Source organism: Aureobasidium pullulans (genome assembly GCF_000721785.1).
Source record: "Aureobasidium pullulans EXF-150 unplaced genomic scaffold scaffold_16, whole genome shotgun sequence".
NCBI lineage: Eukaryota > Fungi > Ascomycota > Dothideomycetes > Dothideales > Saccotheciaceae > Aureobasidium > Aureobasidium pullulans.
Window position 1 is genome coordinate 361,457 of NW_021941036.1, and position 27,625 is coordinate 389,081.

At 51.2% G+C, this 27,625-nt stretch overlaps 13 protein-coding genes across 13 annotated transcripts; 9 read left to right on the top strand and 4 right to left on the bottom strand.

The window, feature by feature from the left end:
* The first annotated feature begins 42 nt into the window (after positions 1-42).
* On the top strand, positions 43-1,687 carry M438DRAFT_347700 (putative transglycosidase, GH16 family). Its single transcript, XM_029905963.1, has 2 exons — positions 43-1,209; positions 1,268-1,687. The coding sequence occupies exons 1-2, from the start codon at positions 129-131 to the stop codon at positions 1,342-1,344; spliced, it is 1,158 nt and encodes a 385-aa protein (XP_029758195.1). The 5' UTR covers positions 43-128; the 3' UTR covers positions 1,345-1,687.
* A 279-nt stretch (positions 1,688-1,966) lies between these two features.
* Positions 1,967-6,044, top strand: M438DRAFT_347702 (NAD-dependent glutamate dehydrogenase). The gene is made up of 5 exons (XM_029905964.1): positions 1,967-2,581; positions 2,636-2,758; positions 2,815-5,524; positions 5,581-5,681; positions 5,738-6,044. The coding sequence occupies exons 1-5, from the start codon at positions 2,367-2,369 to the stop codon at positions 5,769-5,771; spliced, it is 3,183 nt and encodes a 1,060-aa protein (XP_029758196.1). The 5' UTR covers positions 1,967-2,366; the 3' UTR covers positions 5,772-6,044.
* M438DRAFT_66900 (uncharacterized protein) lies at positions 5,843-7,437 on the top strand. Its single transcript, XM_029910241.1, has 2 exons — positions 5,843-6,044; positions 6,123-7,437. Exon 2 carries the CDS (start codon positions 6,138-6,140, stop codon positions 7,212-7,214), a length of 1,077 nt encoding a protein of 358 aa, XP_029758197.1. The 5' UTR covers positions 5,843-6,044; positions 6,123-6,137; the 3' UTR covers positions 7,215-7,437.
* Positions 7,438-8,420: 983 nt separating this feature from the next.
* M438DRAFT_66921 (mitochondrial carrier) lies at positions 8,421-10,073 on the top strand. The gene is made up of 4 exons (XM_029910242.1): positions 8,421-9,131; positions 9,185-9,463; positions 9,514-9,650; positions 9,702-10,073. Exons 1-4 carry the CDS (start codon positions 8,805-8,807, stop codon positions 9,925-9,927), a joined length of 969 nt encoding a protein of 322 aa, XP_029758198.1. The 5' UTR covers positions 8,421-8,804; the 3' UTR covers positions 9,928-10,073.
* Positions 10,074-10,845: 772 nt separating this feature from the next.
* On the top strand, positions 10,846-11,678 carry M438DRAFT_278698 (ribosomal protein L18e; the record flags this gene model as incomplete). Its single annotated transcript, XM_029901023.1, has 3 exons — positions 10,846-10,954; positions 11,138-11,540; positions 11,618-11,678. The coding sequence occupies 3 exons, from the start codon at positions 10,846-10,848 to the stop codon at positions 11,676-11,678; spliced, it is 573 nt and encodes a 190-aa protein (XP_029758199.1).
* A 546-nt stretch (positions 11,679-12,224) lies between these two features.
* Positions 12,225-13,952, top strand: M438DRAFT_337538 (Phosphoribosylaminoimidazole carboxylase; the record flags this gene model as incomplete). The annotated part of the gene is made up of 1 exon (XM_029904001.1): positions 12,225-13,952. The coding sequence occupies one exon, from the start codon at positions 12,225-12,227 to the stop codon at positions 13,950-13,952; it is 1,728 nt and encodes a 575-aa protein (XP_029758200.1).
* Positions 13,953-14,190: 238 nt separating this feature from the next.
* On the bottom strand, positions 14,191-15,531 carry M438DRAFT_278621 (uncharacterized protein; the record flags this gene model as incomplete). Its single annotated transcript, XM_029901019.1, has 1 exon — positions 14,191-15,531. One exon carries the CDS (start codon positions 15,529-15,531, stop codon positions 14,191-14,193), a length of 1,341 nt encoding a protein of 446 aa, XP_029758201.1.
* Positions 15,532-16,069: 538 nt separating this feature from the next.
* Positions 16,070-18,115, top strand: M438DRAFT_347707 (uncharacterized protein). Its single transcript, XM_029905965.1, has one exon. The coding sequence runs from the start codon at positions 16,216-16,218 to the stop codon at positions 17,872-17,874; it is 1,659 nt and encodes a 552-aa protein (XP_029758202.1). The 5' UTR covers positions 16,070-16,215; the 3' UTR covers positions 17,875-18,115.
* A 332-nt stretch (positions 18,116-18,447) lies between these two features.
* M438DRAFT_67163 (uncharacterized protein) lies at positions 18,448-20,469 on the top strand. Its single transcript, XM_029910243.1, has one exon. It carries the CDS (start codon positions 18,576-18,578, stop codon positions 20,277-20,279), a length of 1,704 nt encoding a protein of 567 aa, XP_029758203.1. The 5' UTR covers positions 18,448-18,575; the 3' UTR covers positions 20,280-20,469.
* Positions 20,470-20,614: 145 nt separating this feature from the next.
* On the bottom strand, positions 20,615-21,939 carry M438DRAFT_357525 (uncharacterized protein; the record flags this gene model as incomplete). Its single annotated transcript, XM_029907178.1, has 2 exons — positions 20,615-20,626; positions 20,698-21,939. 2 exons carry the CDS (start codon positions 21,937-21,939, stop codon positions 20,615-20,617), a joined length of 1,254 nt encoding a protein of 417 aa, XP_029758204.1.
* A 285-nt stretch (positions 21,940-22,224) lies between these two features.
* On the top strand, positions 22,225-24,021 carry M438DRAFT_323653 (WD repeat-containing protein). The gene is made up of 2 exons (XM_029903021.1): positions 22,225-23,628; positions 23,695-24,021. The coding sequence occupies exons 1-2, from the start codon at positions 22,274-22,276 to the stop codon at positions 23,912-23,914; spliced, it is 1,575 nt and encodes a 524-aa protein (XP_029758205.1). The 5' UTR covers positions 22,225-22,273; the 3' UTR covers positions 23,915-24,021.
* Positions 24,022-24,796: 775 nt separating this feature from the next.
* Positions 24,797-25,198, bottom strand: M438DRAFT_278694 (uncharacterized protein; the record flags this gene model as incomplete). Its single annotated transcript, XM_029901022.1, has 1 exon — positions 24,797-25,198. The coding sequence occupies one exon, from the start codon at positions 25,196-25,198 to the stop codon at positions 24,797-24,799; it is 402 nt and encodes a 133-aa protein (XP_029758206.1).
* Positions 25,199-27,026: 1,828 nt separating this feature from the next.
* On the bottom strand, positions 27,027-27,548 carry M438DRAFT_278882 (uncharacterized protein; the record flags this gene model as incomplete). The annotated part of the gene is made up of 1 exon (XM_029901037.1): positions 27,027-27,548. A coding segment is annotated over one exon (522 nt), but the record flags the coding sequence as incomplete, so codon positions are not given.
* Between the last annotated feature and the right edge of the window lie 77 nt (positions 27,549-27,625).

Here is a 27,625-nt window from a genome sequence, read left to right on the forward strand (position 1 = left end):
TATCACGCTATTAATGATTTTGCTTTCCACCATGACTTTGCCTGCATTTCACACCTACAATTTGTCTTTTGTGGTATTCTCGTTGTTTTCGCGTTTTCCAGCATTTTTATCCATCGTGACTGTCAAATATGCTACGTCTATCACAACTCTTCAGCCTACAAGCCTCTACGCGATTAACAGCCCTCGCCACGGTCGCGTCCCTCACACTCACACAAACCGCTTACTCCCAAACGACGAGTAGCTGCAATCCGACACAACAATACAGCTGTCCTGCTGATCCGGCACTCTCCAAGTCGGTCAATGTCGATTTTACCTCTGGCGAATCGGATCAGTTTACAGCGTCTGGCTTACCGACATACGATTCGAATGGCGCATCATTCACGGTTGCCCAGTCAGGCGATGCACCTATGCTTACATCGAATTGGTACATCATGTTTGGAAAAGTCGAGGTAAAGATGAAGGCAGCTCCAGGCAAAGGCATAGTCAGCAGCTGTGTTTTACAATCAGACGACCTGGACGAGATCGATTGGGAATGGGTCGGGAATCAGCAAGACCAAGTACAGTCAATATACTTCAGGAAAGGAGATGCTTCGACTTCTGGCCGCGGCGCAGCCTTCCACATGGACAATCCTACAGAAGACTTCCACACCTACACCATCGATTGGACATCCACAGAACTGGTCTGGCAGGTGGATGGGAAGACACAACGTGCCCTCAAATCTACCGATGCTGGTGATCAGTACCCTCAAACGCCCATGCTGGTCAAGCTTGGTATCTGGAGTGGTGGTGACTCGTCGAATGCTCCCGGCACCATTGCTTGGGCAGGAGGCAACACGGATTACTCGGCAGGGCCGTACACGATGGTGGTTCAATCGATTGCTGTCACAGACTATTCGACCGGCAAGTCTTACTCATACTCGGACCAGACTGGAAGCTGGACCAGTATCAAAGCGGCCGGAGGGTTCATCAATGGAGGTTCGACCAATGTTGACACTTCGGCACCTGCTATCACTTCGGTCGTCAGCGGTGCCGTTCCGTTTGAAGGAACTCATCGAACCTCGACTTCGGTCTCGACCCCAGGTATCGGCAACTGGAGAGCCACAGCATCCGGCATGACCAGCACGGTAGCCACCACGTACCCCGGATTGCCCAGCGGATGGACAGTAAACGGTTCAGGCAAGGTAGTGCCCCCAAGCAAAGCCACCACAGGTGAGTCATTGGACCCAGACCGCAACCCCTTGAACTCAGACACTGACCAGCTCTTCAGTTTCGATACCCCTTCGTATGCTTCTCCTCATCAGCTGCAGTCTTTCTTTGGGTTTAGCCATGGGCTTCCTCTTGTGAAGACTCTGCCCAGAGACCCCGCTTCCTGACGGAACAACTCGCGACTCTTGCAATTCCTATTTGATAATATTCGTAATAGAATGTCCCATTTCGAGAAAAGGCAACGAATAGACCCCCCGTCGCTCCACGAAAGCCGTTTGCCCCGCAAATGAGGAGCGAGGGGGAGGAGCCATGTGAGCAGTCCTGGGGAATAAAACCACTTCGTCTTATGGCGTAAACTTGGCTAGAGTCAAACTATGACTAAAAATACGTAACAGTGTATGCAATTATGAGCACTTTGAAGAGCTAGAGCCAGGGTGCCTGAACGGATCGGATGATGAGGGACATGATTGTAGAAGACAGATATATGACTACAAACACCATTCACTCTTTGAGGCCAGAGATAAGAGCACGGACAGGCATCCGAGCAATCACTGCTTACTGCCTTCACTCCGTCTATAACCGCGCATAGGGCGTTCAGGGCGTGCGAGAATTTAAAAAAAGGCGCAGCAGTTTTGGCGCGCGGGCCGAACATTTCGGCAGCGCTAAATTTCCCCAGATCGTCTGTTGACGCTAGCGCCTCCGAGTTGATCAGGTACAAGTGGGTATGCCGCGAGTATGCGAGGAAAAGTGACCGAGTTGGAATCAACAATGATGCCATGTGACTGAGACGTTGGCATAAAGACAGAGCTGATGCCAGGCCAGAGTCCTGAGCCATTTACCGCTTGTTTCGTATCAAACAGCTTTCTCCCTGCACTCGTGATTGATAAGGCCGCATTATCGTGCTTACTTTGGGAAACTGCGATTCACTGCTCCTGCGCCTTTTGGAAACCTCCTGAACTGCACCCTCCTTTCACCAGCTTCTACGCTTTACTCGCAGCTACTTCGGCTCGAGCTCTTTCACAAGCCAGCTTGCGCGTCGACGCCGTCCATAAAACAAGCGTCCCTCTCACGCCGAGACTCTCTCTTCGACATCCACCTCCACCTTTATTCATCAAGGTGTTCCACCACAACACAACATCACATCCACACACTCGTCCACCATGTCGGACACCCACACCAACGGCCACGTCAATGGCAATGGCGTTCTGCACAACAAGCCTGTTGAACAGGTCATCAGATCGCCTGACAGAAAACCTTCACCACAACCCACACACCTGAGCGTGCCCGGCACCTCAAATCACTCCCGCGTCCTGAGTGAGCAAGGCTCCGGCTATGAGGCCCCCAAATTTGAGGGCAAGACCCTTCAGATGGAAGAGTAAGCACACGATGACCACAGTCTCGCCGAAACGCGCATCTAACTTCTGCGCAGGGTTATGGACAAGATTGAGGCGAAGGGTTTCCTTCCTCCGGAATTTGTCGAGACCGAGACCCAGTGGTTCTACAACGAACTGGGCATTGACGACATGTACTTTTCGACCGAGACTTCCGATGCGTAAGTCGTCCCCTCCACAACACCTTCATCTCCAAACAATTGCTAACCTAGCACAGCATCGTCAGCCACATCCACTCATTGTATGCAGCAAAGGTTGCCGCATTCGCCAGAGACGACAAGCAGCTTGAGATCCGTCTGGACAAGGAAGCAGCCGACCATGCTGTTTTCATCGACACCAGCAAGCCTGGCATCACCTCCGTCGGCGGACCTCGTTACGAGCAACGCATTGACGAAAAGTACTTGAACAACTCAAAGGGCGCCGACAGCTACCGTGTCGAGACATTCAGATCGTCTAGCAAGTTGCCTGGTGACCTCGACCAAAAGCTCCGCTGCTACTTTGTCTACCAATGCTCCTTCGAGCAGCCCAACCCCGGCCCTGACGAGACCCGCCTCGACATGATCTCCGACAAGAGATTCCTCCAAAAGGCCACCCAGAACACCCGCGACATCTACCAGCACATTCTCGAATCGGCTGTCGCTAGAACCGGCCCCGTCATCGAACTGTTTGAGATCAAGGGCTCAAGAGAGAAGAGATTGGTCATTGCCTACAAGCAAGGTTCTGCCTTGGGACTGTTCAGCGCCCTTAGTGATCTTTATCACTACTATGGCCTGACCTCGTCGCGCAAGTACGTTGAACAATTCTCCAACGGCTACACCATCATGTCACTGTACCTCCGTCCCGTCCCTGGACCTGAGTCGAACACGCACCCTCCCATCGAGGCCTCGATCCATCAGATCATGAAGGAAGTCTCGCTGCTTTACTGCGTGCCTCGCACCAAGTTCCAGAACCACTTTGCCGTCGGTACCCTCAGCTTGCAGGAGACCATCTACGCTCACTGCGTCTGGGTCTTTGTCAGCCACTTCTTGAACCGCCTGGGTTCCGAGTACAACACTCTCAGCGCCATCTTGGACCCGAACAACAGCGTTCACGCTGAGCTACTTGCTAAGCTCAAGCGTCGTCTGCGTACTGAGACCTTCACCTCGGACTTCATTCTCGAGATTATGCAGATGTACCCTGAGCTGGTCAAGGTTCTGTACTTGAACTTTGCTAACACTCACTACGTTCAGACTCGTGGTGACGAGGATGATTTCCTCCCGACCTTGAGTTACCTTCGCCTCAAGGTTGACAAGGTCCTGACCGACTCTGAGCTCAAGAACATGATCTCTACCACCTGCCAGAATGAGCACCAGGAAATGGTCATGACAGCCTTCCGTACATTCAACAAGGCTGTTCTGAAGACCAACTACTACACACCCACAAAGACTGCTCTGTCTTTCCGTCTGAACCCCTCGTTCCTGCCCATTGAGGAGTACCCTCAGCCTCTCTACGGCATGTTCTTGATCATCGGTTCCGAGTTCCGTGGCTTCCATCTTCGCTTCCGCGACATCGCTCGTGGTGGCATTCGTATCGTCAAGTCTAGAAGCCCTGAAGCATACGACATCAACGCCCGTTCTCTGTTTGACGAGAATTACAACCTTGCCAACACTCAACAACGTAAGAACAAGGATATCCCTGAAGGCGGCTCCAAGGGTGTCATCCTGCTTGATGTCGAGCACCAAGAAAAGGCCAGTGAAAAGGTGGCATTTGAGAAGTACATCGACAGCATTCTCGATCTGCTCCTTCCTCCCACTAGCCCTGGTATCAAGGACCCTATTGTCGACCTCCACGGAAAGCAAGAGATCCTTTTCCTGGGTCCTGACGAGAACACCGCTCACCTTGTCGACTGGGCTACCGAGCATGCCAGATCGCGCAACGCACCTTGGTGGAAGTCATTCTTCACCGGCAAGAGCCCCAAGCTAGGTGGCATCCCTCACGATGAGTACGGCATGACTACCTTGTCTGTCCGTGAGTACGTCTTGGGTATCTACCGCAAGCTCAACCTCGACCAGAATAGCATGAGAAAGCTTCAGACTGGTGGTCCCGACGGTGACTTGGGAAGCAACGAGATCCTTCTCGGCAATGAAAAGTACACCGCCATTGTCGACGGAGCCGGTGTCCTTGTCGATCCCAACGGTATTGACAGAGACGAGCTCCTGCGTCTGGCCAAGGAACGTGTCATGATTCACAAGTTCGATGCGTCGAAGCTCTCGCCTCAGGGCTACAGAGTTTTGATCGAGGATAACAACGTGACCCTCCCTTCGGGCGAGGTCGTGAAGAACGGAACTGCGTTCCGCAACGCCTACCATCTGCGCGCTGAGACTTACGACGTCTTCGTGCCCTGTGGTGGCCGCCCGGAGTCCATTAACCTCAACTCGGTCAACAAGCTCATCGTCGACGGCAAGTCGATCATCCCTTACATTGTCGAAGGTGCCAACCTGTTCATCACACAAGACGCCAAGCTCCGTCTTGAGAAGGCTGGCTGCATTCTTTTCAAGGATGCTTCAGCCAACAAGGGTGGTGTTACCTCTTCCTCTCTTGAGGTTTTGGCTTCGCTGTCCTTCGACAACGAAGGCTTCATCAAGAACATGTGCGTTGGCGAGGACGGCACCACCCCCGAGTTCTACAAGGCATACGTGAAGCAGGTCCAAGACACCATCCGTAACAACGCCAGACTTGAGTTCGAGGCCATCTGGAGAGAGAGCGAAGCCACCGGCACTCCCAAGAGCATTCTCAGCGACACTCTCAGCACCGCCATCACTAACCTTGATGAGGAACTGCAGAACACTGAGCTCTGGGACAATGTTGAGCTCCGCAAGTCGGTGCTCCAGGACGCCCTGCCCAGTCTGTTGCTCGAGAAGATCGGTCTTGATCTTATCATCGAGAGAGTGAGTCACCATCGAATGTATCTACTACAACAAACATCAAACTAATCTTGTTATAGGTTCCCGAGAACTACTTGCGCGCCATCTTTGGCTCCTACCTCTCATCTCGCTTCATTTACGAGCGCGGCATTTCGGCCAGCCAGTTTGCGTTCTTCTCTTTGTAAGTTTGATCCTTGGAATGTGACAAGATGAGCAGACAACTAACTACCGCAACAGCATGAATGAACGCATGGCCAAATTGCGCTCATAGATTTCGAGGAATGCGCTACGTTGATAAAGGCCTCACCAAGGCCGGTCGTCTACATTCTTCTGGTAGATGGACTTAAAAGTTATAAACAAATAATCATGCCGGGACGGTCAAAGGCGTTTGGGGTTGCATTTGCTTTATTTCACTGGACCTTTATTAGCTCCGGTTGCTCAGCGTGGCTTTCTGCTACACTTGCTCGATACACTTGAATTAAAAAAAAAACTGTTTAGAGTCTCAACCAATTCCCAACCCATTTCGTTGCTCACAATCGTCTCTGTAAGTTGAGTTGATGCGTGAACTACTCCTGATCAAAGCACCATGATCCGTACAGGTACTGACACGCTACAACCGAAGGTATCAACCACAAGCATGGCAGCAAAGAAGGCCGTTGTAAAGACAGCCGCTTCTACTCGTCCGAAACGAACACCGAAACCCACAACTCCGGCTGTAGAACCTGCACCAGCAGCTCCCAAGCCCAAGAAGGCGATCACGACTACCAAGACCACCAAGAAGGCGGCTCCCAAGAAAGCTGCCCCCAAGAAAGCGGCGCCCAAGAAAACGGCAGCAGCCAAAGTCACCAAGAAGAAACCCACCGCCAAAGCCACCAAGAAGAAGCCCGCCACCAAGAAAGACCCAAACGCTGAATTCTTAGAGGAAGGAGCCATCATACCAAAGCGATTCGAAGGAATCTACGAAAACAACCCACTAGGCCCCGCAGCAGCCCAAAAAGTCGCCGACAGACGAGCAGAAGAAAGGGCAACGAGTGCATTGTATTCAAAAATGTCAGCCCGCTATTCCACCAGGTTGCAGGATGAGTTGAGGGAAGAACTCAAAGCGGCTCACGCCAGAGGCGAATGGCTGGACATGAGCTTTGGCGGCTGGCTGAACTATAACGTGGAGGAAGACGTCGCTGCTTGGAACCAAGCGCAGAATATACATTCCGCCATGTTGATAGCGATGTTCGATATAAACGAAGCCACCTTGAAGGATGTGGAAAAAAAGTTAGAAGATGCATGGAAAGAGGGCGAGTTGGAGCATTGTAACGACGCTGATGAGTACTTTTGCTGGCAGGCGGCCGAGAACATCAGAGCGGCGGAGAGAGAAATCAAAATGGTATCGGTAAGAGCCGATGCTGCCAGGCACGCCGCCATGAAAGACAAGAGGAAAACCACTGTTGCGGCAACGAGACCGGAAACGCTGGCAGAGGAATGGGTTAGTGCAAGCTCCCCTGTCAAGAAACTTCAAGAGACGGTTATTAATGCGAGTCCAGTGAAGCAAATCCAAAGCCTTTTTGGAGCAAACACGGAGGGATCGCAGAGAAGAGGGGATTGGAGTAATGATAGTGGGTATAGGGCGGATAACGAGCAGAGTAGTGTGTTGAGTCGGACATGGGAGCTTGCTGCTCATGCTGTCGAGGCGATGAAAGGGGCGGTGAACTCGGAATAGGTCGATGGCTTTCTTTTGTCTTTGGATTTTTGTGTAAGGTCGTTTTCATTTGTCAAGTTCGAATACAGTATCTGCACTTTCTCTGGCGATTGGCTGTTCTGTGAGATTCTGTGCGTTAATGTAGGCGTAGCCGCATAGAGATTGACCCGGCACCGAACTCTCTCTCGCCTATAAAGCCTTGCAACCTAGGCTGCAAAAAGGCAGGATGCTTTTAATAATCAAGTACGTGTCCATCGAGAGCGATACTACTTCTTGATCTCTTCGGACCTACATCAAAAACCAGAAAATCATTGTGCCTTTTGACTACTACTGCAAGGAGCCTTTCCTAGGCTGGGCTGAGAGCTCGGTTCTGGTGCAGTTCCTGTGCCCCTACATCTATGTTGCCTTGTCAAAAATTAGAGACAAGGTGTAATGAACGGGTGATCAAAGAAGACGATAATATAGTTTCAGACAAGAACGCGATGAAAGACTGCTCGAGTAGAAACATTGATATTGAAAAGGAAGATATTGAAAAGGGAGGGGGTGTTGTCACATACGCCTACTTTCATAAAGTCGCGGACTCTCTCTCGAGGACTTGCTAGACAGTACCATGACTCAATTGGTCGTGCATTCGCCTTCTTGACTTGCCACGGAAATATGTAAATATTGGAATCAAAAGGAACTGCTTCACAACTGGAGGGGAGGAAGCTGAGTTCAAGCTGAACGAAGATCTGTGAAGCTCCTCCGCACTTCGGAATAATTCCATGGTAAGCATCCACGGTGCACCAACCCGTATGCACCCGAGAGCCGACGAGATACCCCACAAGATCTCCACAGATCATGATGAAGGTTCGAGGCAAGGATGAGGTGGTGTCGTGTGCAACTGACGGAGTACAGACAGCGAAGAAGTAGTTGAGTAGAGCAGGCAAACAAGTAGAGGCTCACAAGACCAAAACCAGGTGTTACACCGGAGCACGTTGGATCTATTTGCATGAGCATGAGTGAGAAGGGCATGTTCGGGAGTCGGTCACCAGTGCTCGTGATTTGTGGCTTCTGTACAGCGTGACTGCTCATAATCGCGCCAGCCCCTGGCAACTGGATCGGGATTGAGAGAATGAGGGCTTGTCAAAAGGCAGATAAGTAGCACCCGAGTTGAAGACGTGTTACCGTTGTAAGAAGGAGAGAAGACCGAGGGACAAGAAAGTGACTGGGCAAAAATTAGCGCGATCCACTTGCACGGCGGGATTAAGTCGACTAACAGCGCAGCAACCTGAACCAACCCGACCTTTGGTCATCACAACCACAGCTCGCTCTCGTGGACCAATGCCTTGTCCCTACACTCGCTAACCTCCAGTTATCTGCGTATCCTAAGGAAGTCCACCTTGAGACTCCATCGACGTGTTTTCCGCATTGCGACTTGGCGTCAACCCGGCATCATCGTCATTCTCCTCGGGCACTATCACCAGTACGAAAAAGAGCTGGCACGCGAGAACGCGATAGCCTAGTTTTCTCTCAATTGCGAACTGGCATCCGCTCGGACACACTCTCGACTCGATCCCCCAAGACAAACAATTCTCGAATCCTCCGCAAAACGTCATCCTCGAATCGCCAATGTCCTCATTTTCAGGACCACCGGTCTCGAAGCCATGGGATGGCACAAAAGAATGGCTCTCACAACCGGTAGTGGCATCTTTCATTGCCGGCGGTATGGCCGGCGCTGTGTCGCGAACCGTCGTCTCACCGCTTGAGCGCCTGAAGATTCTCTTCCAGATTCAAAGTGTCGGACGCGAAGAATACAAAATGTCGATAGGCAAGGCGCTGGGGAAGATGTGGCGTGAAGAAGGCTTCCGTGGGTTCATGGCAGGAAACGGCACAAACTGCATTCGCATTGTACCGTACTCGGCTGTGCAGTTTGGAAGTTATAATTTCTACAAGAGGGTATGCAAGAGCATTTGTAAGAGTTGCTATGGTCAATCGCTGACCCATTATAGTTCTTTGAGGACACACCTGGTGCACCTCTTGGTGCTCTGCAGCGTTTGTCATGTGGTGCGATCGCTGGTATTACCTCCGTGACCTTCACCTACCCTCTGGACATCGTTCGAACACGACTCTCCATCCAATCGGCCTCGTTTGCAGGCTTAGAAAAAGCAGAAGCCGGAAAGAAGCTACCGGGCATGTGGCCGACATTGATTAAAATGTACAAGACAGAAGGTGGCTTCTGGGCTCTCTATCGTGGCATCGTGCCAACAGTTGCTGGAGTAGCGCCATATGTAGGAAATTCTCAGTTCTTCGGATTGACCCACAAGCTAATTTCTGACAGGTTGGATTGAACTTCATGGTCTACGAGTCTGTCCGCGAAGCCTTCACACCAGAAGGCTCAGACAATCCTGGATCGATTGGAAAATTAGGTGCTGGTGCCATCTCGGGAGCCGTTGCACAAACATGCACATACCCTTTGTAAGCTTCTCGAGCAAAAACAAGCCTGAAAATACTGACTGAAATCGACAGTGACTTGCTTCGCCGAAGGTTCCAGATCAACACCATGTCAGGAATGGGCTACCAATACAAATCAATCTTCGATGCCGTCAGAGTCATCGTCAAGCACGAAGGTATCAAGGGTCTGTACAAAGGCATCACACCCAACCTTCTCAAGGTCGCCCCTAGTATGGCCAGCAGTTGGCTCAGCTTCGAGCTCACACGCGACTTCCTCGTCGGCTTGAAACCCGAAGTATAAAACCAACATACCGACATCTCCTTTGTCATATTTTCTCAGCCGTCTATACGACTTATTGGGTCTAGAAGGAAGGGTAAATTACAAAATGCACGATGAAAACGATTGCAATACTCTATAGTTCTGTCCTTTCTTTTGTTCATTGCAGAAAAACGGCGTCTTAGGATATATACTTTCCAGACCACCAGGCATCGCAAGGAGTTTTTGGCGCACGGGAGGCAAAAGAGTGGATGTAGTTGACCTAGATACAGGAGGCAGAGAATTGTACTGGCCGCGAAGCCTAGAGATGTAACTGATGTCTTTCACGTGTGCTGAAGTACTGTCAAGCTTATGGCTCTCGAGATGCACAATGTCTTCCAGATGGGAGTTGTTACCAGCGAAGACTCATCAACAAGTCGTTTCTAGTGGTCAGCCACCTGATCTCGAAACTGCTTTGTATCTGTACAACGCCTATTGCCAGATTGGATAGAGGAAGAATGCCGATGGTCATGGTCAAAGTTCTGCATGGGGTGGTATGCATTTTGTGGAGATGAATAATATGCAACAGCCTAAAGATGTGACAACAGAGCAGATTGCGTGCCAGACACAACAATACCAGAGGGAGTGTAAGGATTACTTGCCAATCGAATTTTTCCCTCCCCGTGTGCAGAACTTTGTCATGCACATCCTGTAGAAATGCACAATGTTTTTATAACCAGTACGGCCCTCCACTGAGAGCGTGAAAGTCGGTGCTTCCTAATGGAGGTGTTTCTGTTTGGCCTCGACAACGCCAAGTCTTCACTCGCGGAAATTGCCGTATGCTTCTCGCTCGGCTCCGTGCACGCACACGCGCCTTCCAAATTTGCTGCGTCTCTACACTTTGCGAGACGACGAGACGACGACAAACCGACAACTAACCTCCCGGTCGACTACTAGTAAAACATGGGTATCGATCTTGACAAGCACCATGTCCGTTCGGGCCACCGCAAGGCACCCAAGTCGGACAACCCCTACACTGCTCTGCTCGTCAAGCTCTACAGATTCTTGAGCCGTAAGGACAACCTCCCCGACTGCACTTCTCGAAGCGACCGCCGATTCTACACCGCCAGCAGCCGATTCTGCATGCATTGAACAACACGACTCGACCGGCTGCTGCTGCGATGTTCCGAAGACGCGAGCCGCAAAGAGATGCACGAAAATCCAGAAGCGCAAGGCTGACATTTTTTGCGCAAAGGCCGTACCGACAGCAAGTTCAACGCCACTGTCCTCCGCCGCCTGATGATGAGCAAGATCAACCGCCCCCCCATGTCGCTCTCCAAGATCGTTGCCACTGCTGCCAACAAGCACTCCAGCAAGGCTCACGAGGGCAAGACCATCGTCCTGGTCGGCACCGTCACCGACGACAACCGTCTCTTGGAGCTCCCCAAGCTGTCGATTGCCGCCCTCCGCTACACCAACACCGCCCGTGCCCGCATTGTCGCCGCCGGCGGTGAGGCCCTGACCATCGATCAGTTGGCCATGCGCGCCCCTACCGGTGCCAACACCCTCCTCCTCCGTGGCCCCAAGAACGCCCGTGAGGCCGTCAAGCACTTCGGCTTCGGTCCCCACTCTCACAAGGCACGTTTCACCCTCTGCCTGTTTCGCGAACAGTTGCAGCCCACTCCCTGGATATACACGTATACTAACAACCTCTGCAGAAGCCTTACGTCGAGAGCAAGGGTCGCAAGTTCGAGCGTGCCCGTGGTCGCAGACGCTCGAAGGGTTTCAAGGTGTAAGCAATTGGGTTATGAATGGGGTTCAAAATGGCTGTCTCTGGGTGATATCAATCATGAGGCGAGACATGATGAGATTCTCTTTGCTAGCGAATTCAAGCATCTTCCGGGACAAATTGGTTGGTGTTACAAAAAAAGCGCCGTTTTCGCAAAAAGGAACAACAACGATCAAATGGCAATATTCTACGACGTGACTGCAACACTGCTGTTCCCACCTTCGAGTCTGTCCGTCTATGTCATTGATCGAGGCACTTCATACCTCCTCCCAATTTGTCCACCCGAAATTATCAATACGAAACCAAGACTTCGGTCTATCTCACATGTTCCAGAAGTTTCAATTTACAGTGATCCATTGCATGCATGTTCTTGAAGATGTTCTGACTCGTTTTGATACTGGCCGCGAATACAAACCGCAACTAGAAAAAAGATCGGCCTTTTGAGAATTTGACTTTGGTACTCATACTTCTTGGCATTCAAACATTTACATAGCACTACTCGTCCTCTCACCCTACCGCGCCATTTAATCTATATCTATAGCATTACGCAAACATGGACAAGAAGGTCGTAGGTCTTTTGGGAGGTGGCCAACTTGGCCGTATGTTCGTCGAGGCTGCGAACCGTCTCAACATCCAAGTCAACATTTTGGACGCAGCAAAGTCACCCGCAAAGCAAATCAGCAGCCATGAAGGCCACTTTGAAGGATCATTCAAGGACCCGGAAGCCATTGAAAAACTATCAAAAACTTGCGATGTTGTCACTGTGGAAATCGAGCACGTGGACACTCAAATTCTGGAAAAGATCTCATCTCAGGTCGCTGTGGAACCCAGCTGGAAGACTATTCGCATGATCCAGGACAAGTACGCACAAAAGGAGCACCTTCAAGAGTACAATGTTGCTACTGCACAATCTATCCCTCTGGCTGGAGCTACTACTGAGGATTTGGAGAAGGTCGGTGAGCAGATTGGTTTCCCGTTCATGCTCAAGTCACGCACAGAGGCATACGATGGCCGTGGAAACTTCCCTGTCAAGTCATCTGCCGACTTTGACGCTGCACTGAAGGCTCTTGGAAGCCGTCCTTTGTATGCTGAGAAGTGGGCCAACTTCAAGGCTGAGTTGGCAGTTATGGTTGTTAAGACCAAGGATGGTGTTCTGGCTTACCCTACTGTCGAGACCGTTCACGAGGACAGCATCTGCAAATTGGTGTACGCTCCTGCTCGTAACGTCTCTAAGAAGGTACTTGAGCAGGCCCAAGAATTGGCCAAGAAGGCTGTCGCTTGCTTCTGGGGCAAGGGTGTCTTTGGTGTCGAGATGTTCCTTCTCGATGACGACAGTCTCTTGATCAACGAGATTGCTCCTCGCCCTCACAACTCTGGTCATTACACTATCGAAGCATGCCCGATCTCTCAGTACGATGCCCACTTGCGCTCAATCTTGGATATCCCTATCCAACAATCCGAGCTACGCATCAGAGAGCCTTCCATCATGCTCAACATCCTTGGTGCTTCTACTCCCGAATCAGCGGTCCAGATCGCTGAGCGTTCCATCGCTGCCGGTGTCGGTGCTTCCATCCATCTGTACGGCAAGGGCGACTCTCGCGCCAACAGAAAGATGGGCCACATGACCCTCACAGCACCCACCATGCGCGAAGCCGAAAAGGCTATGCAACCCCTCCTCGACATCACCGACGACGTCCGCGGCAGAAAGAGCAAGCCTCTCTCCGACTCCAAGCCCGCTGGTCAAGCCAAAGATGCAGTCGTTGGTGTAATCATGGGCTCTCACAGCGATATGCCTGTCCTCCAAGCCGGCATCAACATCCTCAAGACCTTGAACATTCCCTTCGAGACTCACATTACCTCTGCTCACCGCACTCCCGACTGGATGTCCGAGTATATTCACGGAGCCATGCCTCGCGGCATTCAAGTCCTCATCGCCGCTGCCGGTGGCGCCGCCCATCTTCCCGGTATGGCTGCCTCTCACACCGCCATCCCTGTCATCGGTGTCCCTGTCAAGCCCACCATCGGCGATGGCACGGACTCTGTCCTCAGTATCTTGAACATGCCTCGTGGTGTCCCCGTCGCTACTGTGGGTGTTAACAACAGCACCAACGCTGCTCTGCTTGCTGCTCGTATCGTTGGCCTCAAGGAAGGTCAGATCCAAAAGGCTTTGATCGAGTATGCTGACAAGTCTACCGCTGAGGTCATGGAGCGTGAGGCTGCTATGAATGAGCAGGGCTGGGATGCTGTTTTTGAGCAGTGGCACGGTGCTGCTAAGAAGTAGAATGAAGATGACTTTTTATGGATGGAAATGGACTGTGGTATGTTTGAACTGGGTTTTAGATAGAGAATGAAAAGTGCTTCTCCAGAATCAAGATTTGCTTTCTAGTGAAGGACTCAAAGGACTAGTTTAGTGACATCAGGCGTTGGGGTACTTGAATGTATAGGTATCTGTGCTTGATTTCGCGTTTGTGGTATCTTTGAAGCAAGAGCAAGTAGGAAATCATGTACAATTGGTGTTGTCAACCATCGACTTCTTGTGTAGCGCTGCCTTCAGCGTTCTGTACCGCACCGTCATCAGCATCTTGTGTGCCACTGGTTTCAGCCATAGTGGTATCCTCCTGTTCGGCTTCAGCCTGTGTGCTTGCACCATCTTGACTAGGCCCTGCAGCAGAGGCTGCTCCTTCGGCAGCGGTATCCTCGTTGGCATCTTCAACCACCTCTTCAACGACTGCGGCCAGCTTCCTCTTCTTTCGTGGACGGGGTTTAGGTCTTGAGTCGCGTCTTGCTTCAGGTAGACCTAAGCTCTGGCGCAGCCTCTTTCCACTGGGAGCACCTCCACGACTGCCGCCTCTTGCCAAAGTCCTTCTCTTGCGTGTGACCAGCTTGTTTCCGTCCTCGTCCTTCTTAGTGCCGTCGTCGTCCTCTTCTTCACCGCTGCCTTCTTCCTCGACCAGCTCATCGGTATTAGCGCGAGCATAGGCAGGGCGTCTGTTCAGTCGGGTAAGACGAGCCGTCTGTTCTGCCTTCTCCTTCTTCGCACGTGCAGCAGCCTCAGCCTTGTCTCTTTTGCTTCTCGCGCTCTCCTTTTCAATGTAGTCCGAGCGCTCTTCCTCCCAGCCCTCGGGTGCATGGTAGACTTTGATGTTCGTAACTGGCACAGCGTCTTCGTCGCCGCGACGAGCTTTGATAGCTGACAGTGTTTCGAGGAACTTTGCTTGGCTTGTTCGCTGAGCGCTGGCGGTGGATGGTAAGCCGATGCGCAGGCCTTTGGTTGTGCTGTGCTCGATCACATCGCCTTCAGCTGTGGTGTAGGATGTTTCTGGACCTGCGAATATGGCTTTCGTGGCATTTGGAAGAGCAGTCTCTCGAGGTTGGATACTGGCAGGTATAGCGACAACTCGGGCAGCGCTTGTACCTAGGACGTCGAACGAGGGAGTGGAGCGTATTGCTACGTGGTCGGGATCGAAGTCGGTCGGTGGAGGGGTGAGAAAGATCTGAGTGGCCAGGTCTGTAGCCCATTGACATGAGTAAATTGCGTTGTTGTATGAGATGATGGGGTTCCTGTCGTGAAGACCAACAATCTGCATGCGCTCGACGGTGGTATCTTTTTCATCATCGTTCTGACCTGCGCCGTCTTTCGCGCCAGATTCAGCGTTACCGGTACCCGGTGCGTTCGCAAGACTCTTGTTCGAACCGCGTGTAGTTGACTTTTGCGCCTTTGAACGTCTATCCCTGGCGAGTGCTGGCGGGATGTGTGTGGTCAAATCCAGAGTCAAGTAAAAGTCGTCGGTTGCGTTATCGTCGTACTCGTACTCCCACTCGGACTCATCCTCCGAGCCTGCCATGTTTGTGCTTGTCATGCTTCCAGTGTAATGGCATATCTAGTTTGTTGGCATATCCATGTTCATAGATGGCAGCTTCGAGCTTGAGCATTTGGATCTCTTCAAACAATCAAGAAAGTCCGGGCCGGGACTCGGAAGCAGATCCTAGCGCCGCCCGGTCGTAGGGCTGAAGGTGACGAACATTGTCTTGCATGCCTTCATTCAATGGACAGGACAACTCATCGACGGTTGCCTTGCATGTAGCCTGTCTGACTTGCTTCTCTTCCTCTCCGTTCTCTCCCCCTCACCTTCTAACACCACTCAGTTGTTGTTGTTCTTCAACAAGATCGTGTTCCATTCTAGATACTCGTCCATCGTCATCACCCCGCATCCTGCCGGCGCATCCGCAAAGTCCCTGCCAAGTGCGCCCCTCGTCGCGACACCTTCGAGTACGTGTTGCTTACCGCCCTGTGATTGAAGGTGTATTGCCTTCGTATTTCCCGGTTCTGTGTATTCCGGATGCGTTTCTGCATCTGTTGTCAATTCTGATTGGCGTTGCTTGTTTTCTCATGGCTGCCGCAACTCCATTGCCTTGTTTTACCACAAAGCTTACCTTGTCGACACTTGCGTCCGTTCAAACATTAATTGCTCGAATGATAGATGACTCTGTCTATTTGTAGCATGTGATTACCTATACGGACTTATGCTGACCCGTGCTTCCGGATGACAGTGGAATCAGCTGCCTTTAACGGCGAACTTGATGATCAACCATATTGCACCACTTTCCCATCTTCTCCATCACCTTGTAGCTTTTCGCCTTCCTCGCATCACAGACGGGTTTCCTTCCATGCTCCCAAGCAAGCTGGTCAAACTTACTCCAGGAACATCTCTGCCTCCAAGGTCGTAATGTGCAGAAGCTGGTATCAGCCTATGGCTATTGTACCTGCAATACTTGGCTGCCTAGCATTAACATCAGCTCATCCTCACCCAGACAGTCCCGGTGATATTGCCACACATGAGACTCTCAGCTGGACTGAATCTTCTCTATCATGGGTAAACAGACAGACTTGTCGCTGGCTGAGCGACTGCGAGACATCGAGGTCAAATGTCGAAGAATCATATTATCGAACTCTCCACTCAGACCAACAAACGCCTCTGTCACAAGTCCAACCTCACGACGTGCCGCTAGATTCCACGAAGTTTTGGACTAGCGGTCTTGAAGAGCCGGAAAAGTGGTCCAAAGAAGAACATCTCTCGAGAAAGATTCCTCAATATGTCTACGACTACACACCGTATGTCCATTTGTTCTCAGGAGAGCAGTTCTGGCCGTGTGACATAGCTGAACATCTCGTTCACACATCTCCCTACGCAAACTATACCTTAATACGAAGCATGGAGAACGACAGAACTCTGGAAAACCTCGATGAGCTCAATCAATACGGCCGCTTCGCATACTTGAAGAGTGAGGACAACGTAGAGGAACGTCCTGACTGGCTAGGTGGAAGTTCGAACATTCCCAGAAGTCCCGAAGACGTGTATGACGAATCTCATGATCGACTATTGAAGAATCCACCACTGAAGCCAGGACGAGTACCTGGTCGGAAGCGTTGGAACGAGTTCAGCAGAAATGGTCCTGAGGACCATAGCAAGCCCTCAAACAGGTTGCAAGAACGCGGAGGGCACAGCTCTGCTCCAGCAGTACTCATCGTTGTGCCCAAGGAAGACGGTGTGGTTGATGCCTTCTGGTTCTACTTTTACAGTTACAACCTTGGAAACAAGGTCTTCAACATCCGATTCGGAAACCACGTGGGAGACTGGGAGCACTCGATGGTGAGGTTCCGAAACGGCACTCCCGAGGCAGTATACATCTCGGAACACGGAGCCGGCGAGGCATACGCATATCACGCAGTCGAAAAGTATGGCAAGCGGCCAGTGATCTACAGTGCGACAGGCACACATGCAATCTACGCAACGCCAGGGTTGCACCCGTATGTTCTACCGTGGGGTCTTTTGCACGACCAAACTGATAAAGGACCGCTCTGGGACCCAACCTTGAACCACCACGCATATGTCTACAACTACACATCTCGGCACTTGAAATCATCCGCTCAAACACCGCATGCGCCTGTGAGTTGGTTTAACTTCAGGGGCCATTGGGGCGATAAGATGTATCCCATGAGTGACAAGAGGCAGTACAGATTTTGGGGGCAGTATCATTATGTCAGTGGGCCGATTGGACCCAGATTCAAGAACTTGGGGCGCAAGAAGGTGTGCCAGCGCATGCAAGCACAGTGTGTGATTAGGCATTGGCTGGGAGAAGGTGGTGACGATGGAGAGAAGAAGTTGCCAGGGTCCGAAACAGGGGATGAAGTACTCGAGTAACGAAAACGTAGAGGCGTAGAAATCCCAACATCATCAAACCTTGGTCAGAAGTCATCGCACGCAGAACAACTACCAGATCGAAGGACATACTAGAAGTAGCTGGGCAGTCTTCATCACCTCAAGATAGGTGCTTTTCATGGCACGTCTGAGGTAGAGGCTCCGGAAGGTTTAAGCAGCGTACGGGATCATGCATCGGGCCGGTATGAGTATGGACATGACGCATGTTTCAGGAAATTCACACATCAACTCGGTGTATATAGGTATCTTTTTGGTGAGGGGCGATAACGGAGTATGGAAATAAAGCTTATCAAGGTTGCGATCTTATCTAACGCCAACAAATAGGCTGTGGCTAGTGCGTCACGATGGGCTCACGAGGAAACAGGCAGGAATGGTGCCATCCACTGAACAGTGAGTCGTGACTTGTTGGGCAGGTGCATGAGTCGACGGTGATGATTTTGATGTTTCTCCAAGACTCTCTCGTCTCTTTTTCTCTCTTGTTATGATGGAATGACCAAATACTGATGCCTGTTGTCCGTACATCACCAACGGCGGATAAGAAGCAATACCCCACAAGATCGACACCGCATAGAGCAACAAGCAAGCAGACAACTGCAGGCGACCCAAAGCACACCTTGCTTGTGCTTTCTCCCCTGAGACGACTCACAGCTCTGTCCTGAGCTACATACCACAATCGAACAAACATGGCATTCCGACAGCCGCTGCAGCAGCGGCGTCAGGTGCAGCGACCAGCATCCATTCCGCAGTCTCTCGTGGCCCGCGACGCCACACTTCACGGACGTGTGGATGAGTCGCAGGAGTGGATTCTCTTCTCACCTCAACTCGAACACGAGCCATCGTGGACCTCACATACATCACAAACATCCCACATCCAACAAGTACGTGGTTTCTCCGACTTTGGATCTCTGGAAACTGGTGACCGCTCGAATCAGATACAAAGCAACAACGACGATGGAGATGTCACCTGCCAGGGTACTGAGATCGAAGATGAAGATGAGGAAGAGCTGGACAGTCTAGATGACGGTCTACATGCCTTTCACCCACCATTCTCCCTCGATCAGAGTGGAGGTGCCGTGCTGCCCAACCATGATGGCATGGGCTCCTTCCCCGCACTATACCACAACAACGACAACGTTCAAGAACATCTATGGCAGTTTGAGAGATACAATCCGACAAACCGTCGTCGAGCCCAACGAAGACGTAGCAGTGTACAACGAAGGTTTGATGCACTAGAAGAACAGGAAACGGACAAACAGGAGGAGAGACGGTTACGAATCGAGAGATGGCGCTTGGAGCAGAGTCGTGCTGTGCTGGAGGAGATCGAGAAGGAGACTCGCAGACGAAGGCGAAGACTATCAATTGCCTCGCGCGCTACTTCGACTGCCGCACCAGCCACAAATACCGAAACGGAATCATTCTGGCAGCGTGTCACCCGTAGAGTCATCAAGGATCTGATGGGTCTGGACGACACTACTCTATCAGTCATCTTCGGCGAAGAACTTGCACCGGCCGCTCAAACGACTCCCACTCAGCAATCTCCTCTTGCGGATGTCTTCTCAGCACATCAAGATCGGGTATGGGAGAACAGGCTTCTCAATCGCATCGCAAAAGAGCTTGGTATACTTGCCAACCAACTCGCCGATCATGATCGACAGGATCGCACCTTCAGCACATATCCCTCCTATCAGGTAGACCAACCTACTACACAGACACAACCACGCCAGATCCCGCCATCTAATCCGACAATACCCTCAGTAGACGCCCCTGACTCTAACATTGCGCCTCCTCTCTTCGCTCCTACTTTCGCAAACCCTCCTGTATCTCCTGCAGTCGAAGCAGACACGTCGCTCTGGGGCATCCCAGAACAACCGCAAGACACTACCGAAGAACAAATATCCTCCCATGATGAAGACCAAGATACCGAATACTGGGAGCGCGACCTAGATATCGGAGTAGTATTCCGATACCTCCGCAGCCGCTTCTCATCACGACCACCATCACCAACTCCTCCAGAACCACAGTCACGATTACAACAATCTTCACAGAGCATATTACCAGCAGATTGGGCATCTCCCGATAATGCTGCCGTCACGGCTTCTGCTTTAGGCACATCTCCTGAGTCACGACGTCGCGCAGATCTCATCAGGCGACATCATCCGCTAGTCTCGCATGCTGCTTCTGTATCGGCACAGCGTAGACGGGAGAGTGTGCTATTACATACACTTATGCATCGTCGGGCACAGAGCAGCAGCTGTGCCAGTCAAAGCACAAAGCGTACGCGATCAGGAGGCTCGCGCCGCTATTGGGATTTCCCAAGCAGTACTGGCAGTGTAGTCAGTGTAGGCAGTACTGGCGATGGGGTTTTAGGTGGTTGGGGCGAGGTCTGAAAGCATTGATGCATATCAAGGCGTATCCAAGGCGGGACCTGGCGTCGCATGTATTTTCTGATTGATGGAGTTGGGTTTCTATGGTCACGCATATGATGTTTGTTTTCTGCTTGATTGCATTATCGTTTCCTCTTCTCTCCTCCCTAGCCATGATTTTCTTTCTCATCTTTTCCTCATCTCTTCTCAAAGTACTACATCACAGTATGATATTTAGATATACCAGTATCAAGAATATATCAGATAAAATCCGAGTCAATATATCTAACCTCCTTCCGCTCCTCCTCGGCAACCCTAGCTCCCTTCATTCAAAGTTTATATATCTGACCTCCTTCCTCTCATCTGCAACCCTGGCCTCTTCATTCGCAGCTTTCCTCTGCTCTCTAATCTCAAACTCCTCGAGACTTGATTCCACTTTCACCCTCCACCCTTCCAATTCTCTAAACCCGCGTCTGAATTTCTCGGTACCGAAGACCGATTGTGTGGGCACGCCCATTTTGCCCTCTTTGGCTTGCTCCTTGTAATTTAAAATGTAGTTTAGGATCTGCAGAGTTGTGGCGTTGGGCTCGATGATTGAAGATTCCATTTCCGACAGCAGGGAATTGCAGGCGTCGAGATCGAGGTGTTTTTGAAAGTGGAAGGCGAGGAGTTGGTTACAGAGGTTTGGAGTGATGCCTAGAGCGTAGACTGAAGGACCTATGGCGCGGAGACGGGGTAGGATGGATAGGATGAGGTTGGAAGATGGATATACTGTGCGTAACAAGGAAGCGGCGAGGATGAGGCGTTTAGGGAATGTGCGCATGAGATTGCGACGGGATTTTGGTGTGGTGGGAGGGGGAGTTGCGGTTGTCGGGGCAGAGGGATCGGGGGAAGGTCCATCGAGTTGGAGGTTTGCGATTGGGGTGAAGAGGTCGGTTTCTAGGATTGACCAGAGGGCGAAGTCGGTCGGGGCGTGTTTCATGGCGACGATCATGCGTTCTGATTCTTCGTGCAGAGATCTGGCTTCGTGCAGTTCCTTGGAATAGGCAGCTCTTGCGTCTGTCGTTGAAGAACTGGTTTCTGGTTGTGTGATCCTTGGGGCCGGGTTGAGGATGTTGGATTTTGATTTCCGTGCTGCTGGTCTTTTCCTTGATGCAGCTGCTTCTGCTTTAACCTCTGCTGCTCTTTTTGCTTGTGCGACGGATTCGACATTTTGAATTGCTTCGTTGAGGACCTCGTCAAGGTCTAGGAAGACATCTCCGGCTGGCTTCTTCGGCTGCTGCTTCTTCACGTTGGGTGGTTGAGGGGTACCTGATAGTGCCTCGAGTTGGTCAAAGGCATATCGCTCTTTCGGCGTGAGGGTCTCTCCTTGGACTGGTGCAGATCTCACATTTGGTTCTGCACTCTCGTATCTTTCGAATGGGACGTATTCCTCTTTCTCTAGCTTTGCGCGAGGAGCGGCGGGGGCAGAAGCAGGCTCAGGTGTGGTTTCTCTTTCCGGTTTCCTGATTTTTGTCTTTGGACTGGCTTTGGCCACATTTTCGTTGGCCAGATCTTGCAGAGCGCTGTAATAGCGGCGCAGTGTTGGTGTTTGATATAGAAAGGGTAGCGAATATGTGCTCCTAGTTGTGTATAGCTTCAAGCCTCTGCTGAGAGCCTGACCTGCATTCGCGCATCCAGACATTTATTCGACTCCGAGTTCGAGGGTGTCCAGTGTAGTTGGCGATCAAGTTGCGGCAGTGATTGGATATTGAGAATCCTAATTCTTTCGTACGGAGTTTTGACCCGTCCAGCAGGCTATCGGATTTCTGGGCAGAAGAAAGTGTCGAAAGCGTGGTATAGCAATGACGATAAACTTCAAGACCCAAAAGTGTTTTACTTTGGAAGATCGGGCCGACAGGCACCGACAGCGATGCACGTCATGAACACGCTTTCGCGACCTTCGCGTCTCCCTCGAAAAAGGGCAGGAGCCACTTTCTCAAGAACCTCAATACAACACACAACACTTATCGATCATCATGCCTAAGAAATCAGCAGCCGAGCTCAGCGAATATGAGTTGCAACGACAGGAAAACATAGCAAAAAATCAGGCTTTACTTCGTCAATTGCAACTCGAAGCCGCATCAGCAGGCATCGCGCCCAAGAAACCCTCACGCGCCACCCCCGACTCCAAATCCGCAAAGAAGAAGAGAACTCCTGTTCAAAAAGTAAAAGAGGAGGTTCTACCCAGAAGAACATCAAGTCGTCTACGAGGCATCGTTGCAGACAGCGAAGTTGCAAAAAGAAAGGCAGAGGAAGAGCATGAATTGCTAGCTCAAGCCGAACGAGCAAAACGTCAACGCGTTTCCGAAGACCTGCGTTTCTCAGATGTCGTAGTCGCAGGAAAGGATTGGGATCAGTCTGGCAACTTTCTACGTCTAGTCGGTCCAGCAAATCCAGGCGAACGCACTTTCAGCGCCCAAGATGTCAAGGAGACCACAGACAAAGAGTTGAAAGAGCTGCGCGAACGCATGAGTGGGTTGGATCTCTGGGAAGGCTTCGAACCCAACAGGATAAAGATCACACCCGAGCGAATCTACTCGCTAGGCTTCCATCCAACCACCGATAAAGCACTCGTCTTTGCCGGTGACAAGCTAGGAAGTCTAGGTCTCTTCGACGCATCGCAACAACCCTCCGCCACCATCAAAAACGAAGACGACGACGAATCAGACGACGAAGAAGCCTCCCCTCAAATCACAACCCTCAAGATCCACACTCGCACAATCTCCGCCTTCCAATTCAGCCCTCACGATACCAATGCTCTTTACTCCGCCAGCTACGACTCCTCAATCCGTAAACTCGATCTCGCAAAAGGCGTAGCGACAGAAGCCTACGCACCCCTATCCAAAGACGACGACGAACCACTCTCCGGCGTCGAAATGTCCCAATTCGATCCTCACAATCTCTTCTTCAGCACTTTGAATGGAAACTTCGGCCGCCACGACACTCGCTCGAAACCAGGAAAAGGCACTGATATCTATGGGCTGTCGGAAAAGAAAATAGGAGGATTCAGTTTACACCCTGCTCAACCTCATATTTTTGCAACCGCATCATTGGATCGCTACCTACGACTTTGGGATTTGAGAATGCTGAAGGGGAAGGGAGATGAGAGGGGTCCTGCGGAGGTGGGAGCACACGAGAGCAGGTTAAGTGTTTCTCACGCCGCGTTCAATTCTGCAGGCCAAGTCGCCACAGCCAGTTATGATGATACGGTCAAGGTATACGATTTCAGCTCTGCAGCAACATGGGACGCTGGTGTCGAGTTGGACGAAGCACAAATGACTCCCACGACTGTGATTCCGCATAACAATCAAACTGGACGATGGGTTACCATGTGAGTTCACCTCCCACCCTACTCTACCCTGCCCTCCATACCTTTTACTGACTTATGACCCCACAGTCTTCGCGCGCAATGGCAACTCCAGCCCGCGGACAATATCCAACGCTTCGTCATCGGAAACATGAATCGCTTCGTAGACGTATATACCGGCGATGGACAACAATTGGCTCAACTCGGAGGTGATGGGATCACTGCTGTGCCTTCGGTGGCGCAGTTCCATCAGACGAAAGATTGGATCGCTGCTGGTACCGCTAGTGGAAAATTGTGTTTGTGGATGTAAAGGATATGGAAAATCGTGTTTGGCATGTTCGTTCCTGCATCAGGATATATAGCATAAGCATCAGACCAAGATGGCTAAACATCAAATATCCATCTACTCTTTCCATGAACCTTTTCTCTCCCCATTTTCTTATACACATTTAATGCTTCCCACACGCGTCAAAACATGCTTTTTGTGACCGAGTGCCTCGACGTCATTTTCTTTTTGCTTATCTAACCTAGCATGTTCCAGGGGAAAAGTGCTGTGGTTTCAGCAGTGGTATAAGCATGAAGCTTCGATGTCGAGGTTGTGAAATCCTTATATCGCACATTTTGCAACAACTGTCACCATTTTCCAATTTATTCTTGTGTAGATACCAGGAAAAATATACAAGGAATGCTCTCTTGGATCAAATTTAGTGAATTGGTCGTTGCTGTCGACGTGACGAGCGAAAGATGTCTTTAGACCATTGCTTGCCGGGCAACCCTGGTCTTGTTATCAATTGTTCTTTTTCTTTTTCTTTTTTTTCAAACACACGAGATACCAATTTGAAGGAAAGAGCGGCAATCTCAAGACATAGGGCATTATTGTTTTCAAAGTAAAGTTGGCATTTTTTTTTTGTATCAATCTCATGCCTGCAACCATAGCAATTTCGCAAGATCAATGCGCAAAGAATAGCCACGTCGTTGCTAGTAAAAGATTCCGTCCTGGGTTCGTTGGCCCATGTCCCTCTCCATTTTCAGTGATGATAATATCCCAGTTGTCCCAGAACTCCTCGCTTCAAAGCAATGAAAAGTTTGCAAGAAATAAAATTCAATCATCGGCGGTGTTTCTCTTTCTTCTGCGTGCAGCTGCTCTCCTGACCGGTGCGCTCAGAGTAGGTGGATTCAAGTAGACAGCTGCCTAAGCGTCGTTCTTGCCCATAACCTTGGCGGCTTGCACGGCGTTCATCTTCTGAGTCCATCCGGGTGCGGGCTGGAACTTGCGCACAGTGCGGACTTCGTCAAGCGAGTAGCCAGGAACGCGAATGTTGTAGTTGCGCTCGAGGATGATCTGGATGTCGCGAATGTCCAGAGTCGAGTTGGGTCTGATCTTGGCCAAGCGGCAAGCAGCGGTAATGATGCTGTCGACAAAGTCATCGGCCAGGGTGAGCACGGATTCTTCAACATCTGGTGTGAGACCATCGCCCTCGCCGCCGCCAGTGACTTGTCGAACCAGTTCGTCTAACTTCTTCTTACTAAGAACGCGGTCTCCCTCTCCTTCCAATATGAAATGAGGTGTCTTCTGTACGGCGGGCTGACCCATCATTCCTGGGGCGCCGTTGCTAGGGCCGCCGAAAGTGGGACGAGCGGGACCGAGTGGTACGGGGTTGTGAGGGCCTGAGTTCGGCAGATTCTTTGGGATGGGGAACTTGGGGTTGCCGACGTTGAGTGCAGCGTTCTGGGTGTGGTTGAAGGGCTGACCCGCGGACTGAGGAGTAGGCGTGCCTTGTCCCTGTTGCTCAGAATAGTTGCGTTGGGCTTGGTTGATTGCAGCGGCGTGACTAAGGGGCTGAGGTTGACCTTGAGGAGCCGGTGACTGGTAAGGCTGTTGCTGGTTGGGAGGGCGTGCGATCGGCTGCTGTTGCTGTTGCTGCTGCTGCTGAGGATGCATAGGAACATTCGATTGCTGCTGCTGCTGCTGCTGCTGGTAGGGGTTGGGCACAGCAGGGCTCATGGCCTGGTTGTTGTTGACTTGAGCGGACTGGTTGTAAGGCGAGGCAACAGGCTGTTGAGGCATGGGAGTCTGCGAGTTGTTTTGTTGTTGCGACTTGTTCGACTTCTCGGCCCAAGCTAGACGGTTCTTTTCGTTCTCATTACGGACGCCATCGATCTTGGTCTTTGCATCTTGCACACCCATTCTAGCAGAGTCTCTAGCCGCGACTAGGTCGGGTGTCGCCGTCTGTCCAGCACTTTCCAGCTGCGAGATCTTTTCGTGGTTTTGTTGGAAGCGACTAACACTGCTCTCTTGCATGGTGACGAGTCTAGTAAGGGTACCCATAACACGGCGTTTGTAGTTCTCGTAGTCGGGAGTGTTAGGAATGACGGTGGTAGGAGGGAAGACCTTGAAGCCGTTCAGGAAAGCCTTTGCCTGCTGGCCGAGCGGAAAAGATCCCTGACCCTGCGGGATCTGTTGTTGCTGTTGGGGAGGGATCTGTTGCGGCTGCTGAGGATGATGGGCCTGTTGCTGCTGCTGTTGCGAATGCTGCTGAGGTTGCTGATTTGTGATTTGTTGCGCAGCAGGCTGCTGTTGAGCAGGTTGAGGTTGTTGTTGAGGTTGTTGCGGCAGCTGCTGGTTTTGTGGTTGCTGCTGCTGTTGGTTGGGAAGCTGCTGCTGTGAAACTTGAGCTTGAGGCTGGGGTCGCTGCTGCTGCTGCTGGTTCTGGTTGTTGGCTTTCCAGTTTGTGATGTGGCGCATAATCTCCCTGGAGACTTCCTTGATCTTAGCTGTTGCCTTAGTGTGTGTTTCGCTTCCACGTGGGTTGGCTTCCAGTGCAGTCCAAAGCTTGGTCAGTCCCGCCGTATAGGTGACCTTGAGTTCAGCTGAGAGCATAGGGATATTCGCAATTCTCTCGGGTCGGATCATATCAGGAGGGTACTGTGAAGCCGCTTGCGGCGCGCCGTCCGGTTGGCTCATGATGATGTCGTCGCTTCTGCCAGCTTCCGGAAATCGTCGTGAAAGTGAAAGTGAAGTGATGTGCGCCGAGCCGATCGTCCGGAGAGTGATGCGCCGCCTCACTGACGATGATGATGATGATAATAAGTCGTGTGAAGCACGAGAAGGCGCGATGGTCACTTTCACCCCACGCAGTCGCGATGCTTTACTTTCCTGCCTTGCCAAGATTCTGAACTCTAAAGTCCATACCTACGAGAGTATTCGGGCTTCTGCAAGTAATCGTTTTCTCCTACATGCGACAACACTTTTGTTTCTCAGACATTCCAGTAAAAGCAGTCATCTTATTGAAGTTCTATATACCTCATCTGCACTGCCTTTAGAAAATCGGTCTCTTCCGTTCACATCTGTATGGTCAAGACAAGTCCCGCTTGCCTAGTTTGGTAATATTACAATCTTTCAAATTCGTATCAAGTCCTCTTTAGCGGCTTCTGGCTCTAAGAAGACCAGCAGCACAAGTGTTGTTGGACCAGCCAAGTGCCAGATTGTCCATGAACCAAGAAACAGGTTCCTCGTTGACCGAGGCTTGGATGCGAAGGCCACTCAATCCCTTCATTGACTCTGAGAAATCGATCTGTGTAAGGTGACAGTTGTCGGGCAAGTAGCATGGAAGAAGCTTGACAGTCTGATGGAACGCTGCCACTTCCGACTTGGTCTCGCTCTGGTAGACAAGGCCTGTAATCTTGAGAACACATTGGTGGGCCGAATGGTTCTCACATCCAAGGTAAGCGCTGTGAGCGTTGAACCAGAATGCGTTGGAGCTTCTACGAGTACCCGCGCCGATCTCGCCCGAAAGCTGTCCTCCTTCGCTGTGGTTGTCATTATCGCCGGTCTCATTGGCCACAAACATAACAAGACGAGGAGACGAGACAGCTACGAAGGGGACCGATGGAGGAGGAGCGTAGACGAAGCCATCAGAGAAGTACATGTGGTGGTAGGGGTTGAAGACCGGAGGGGCGTCGCTAGGGTCGGTGATGGGCTCGGTCGGCAAAAAGGTAGGCTCATCCTCCCACTTTATTC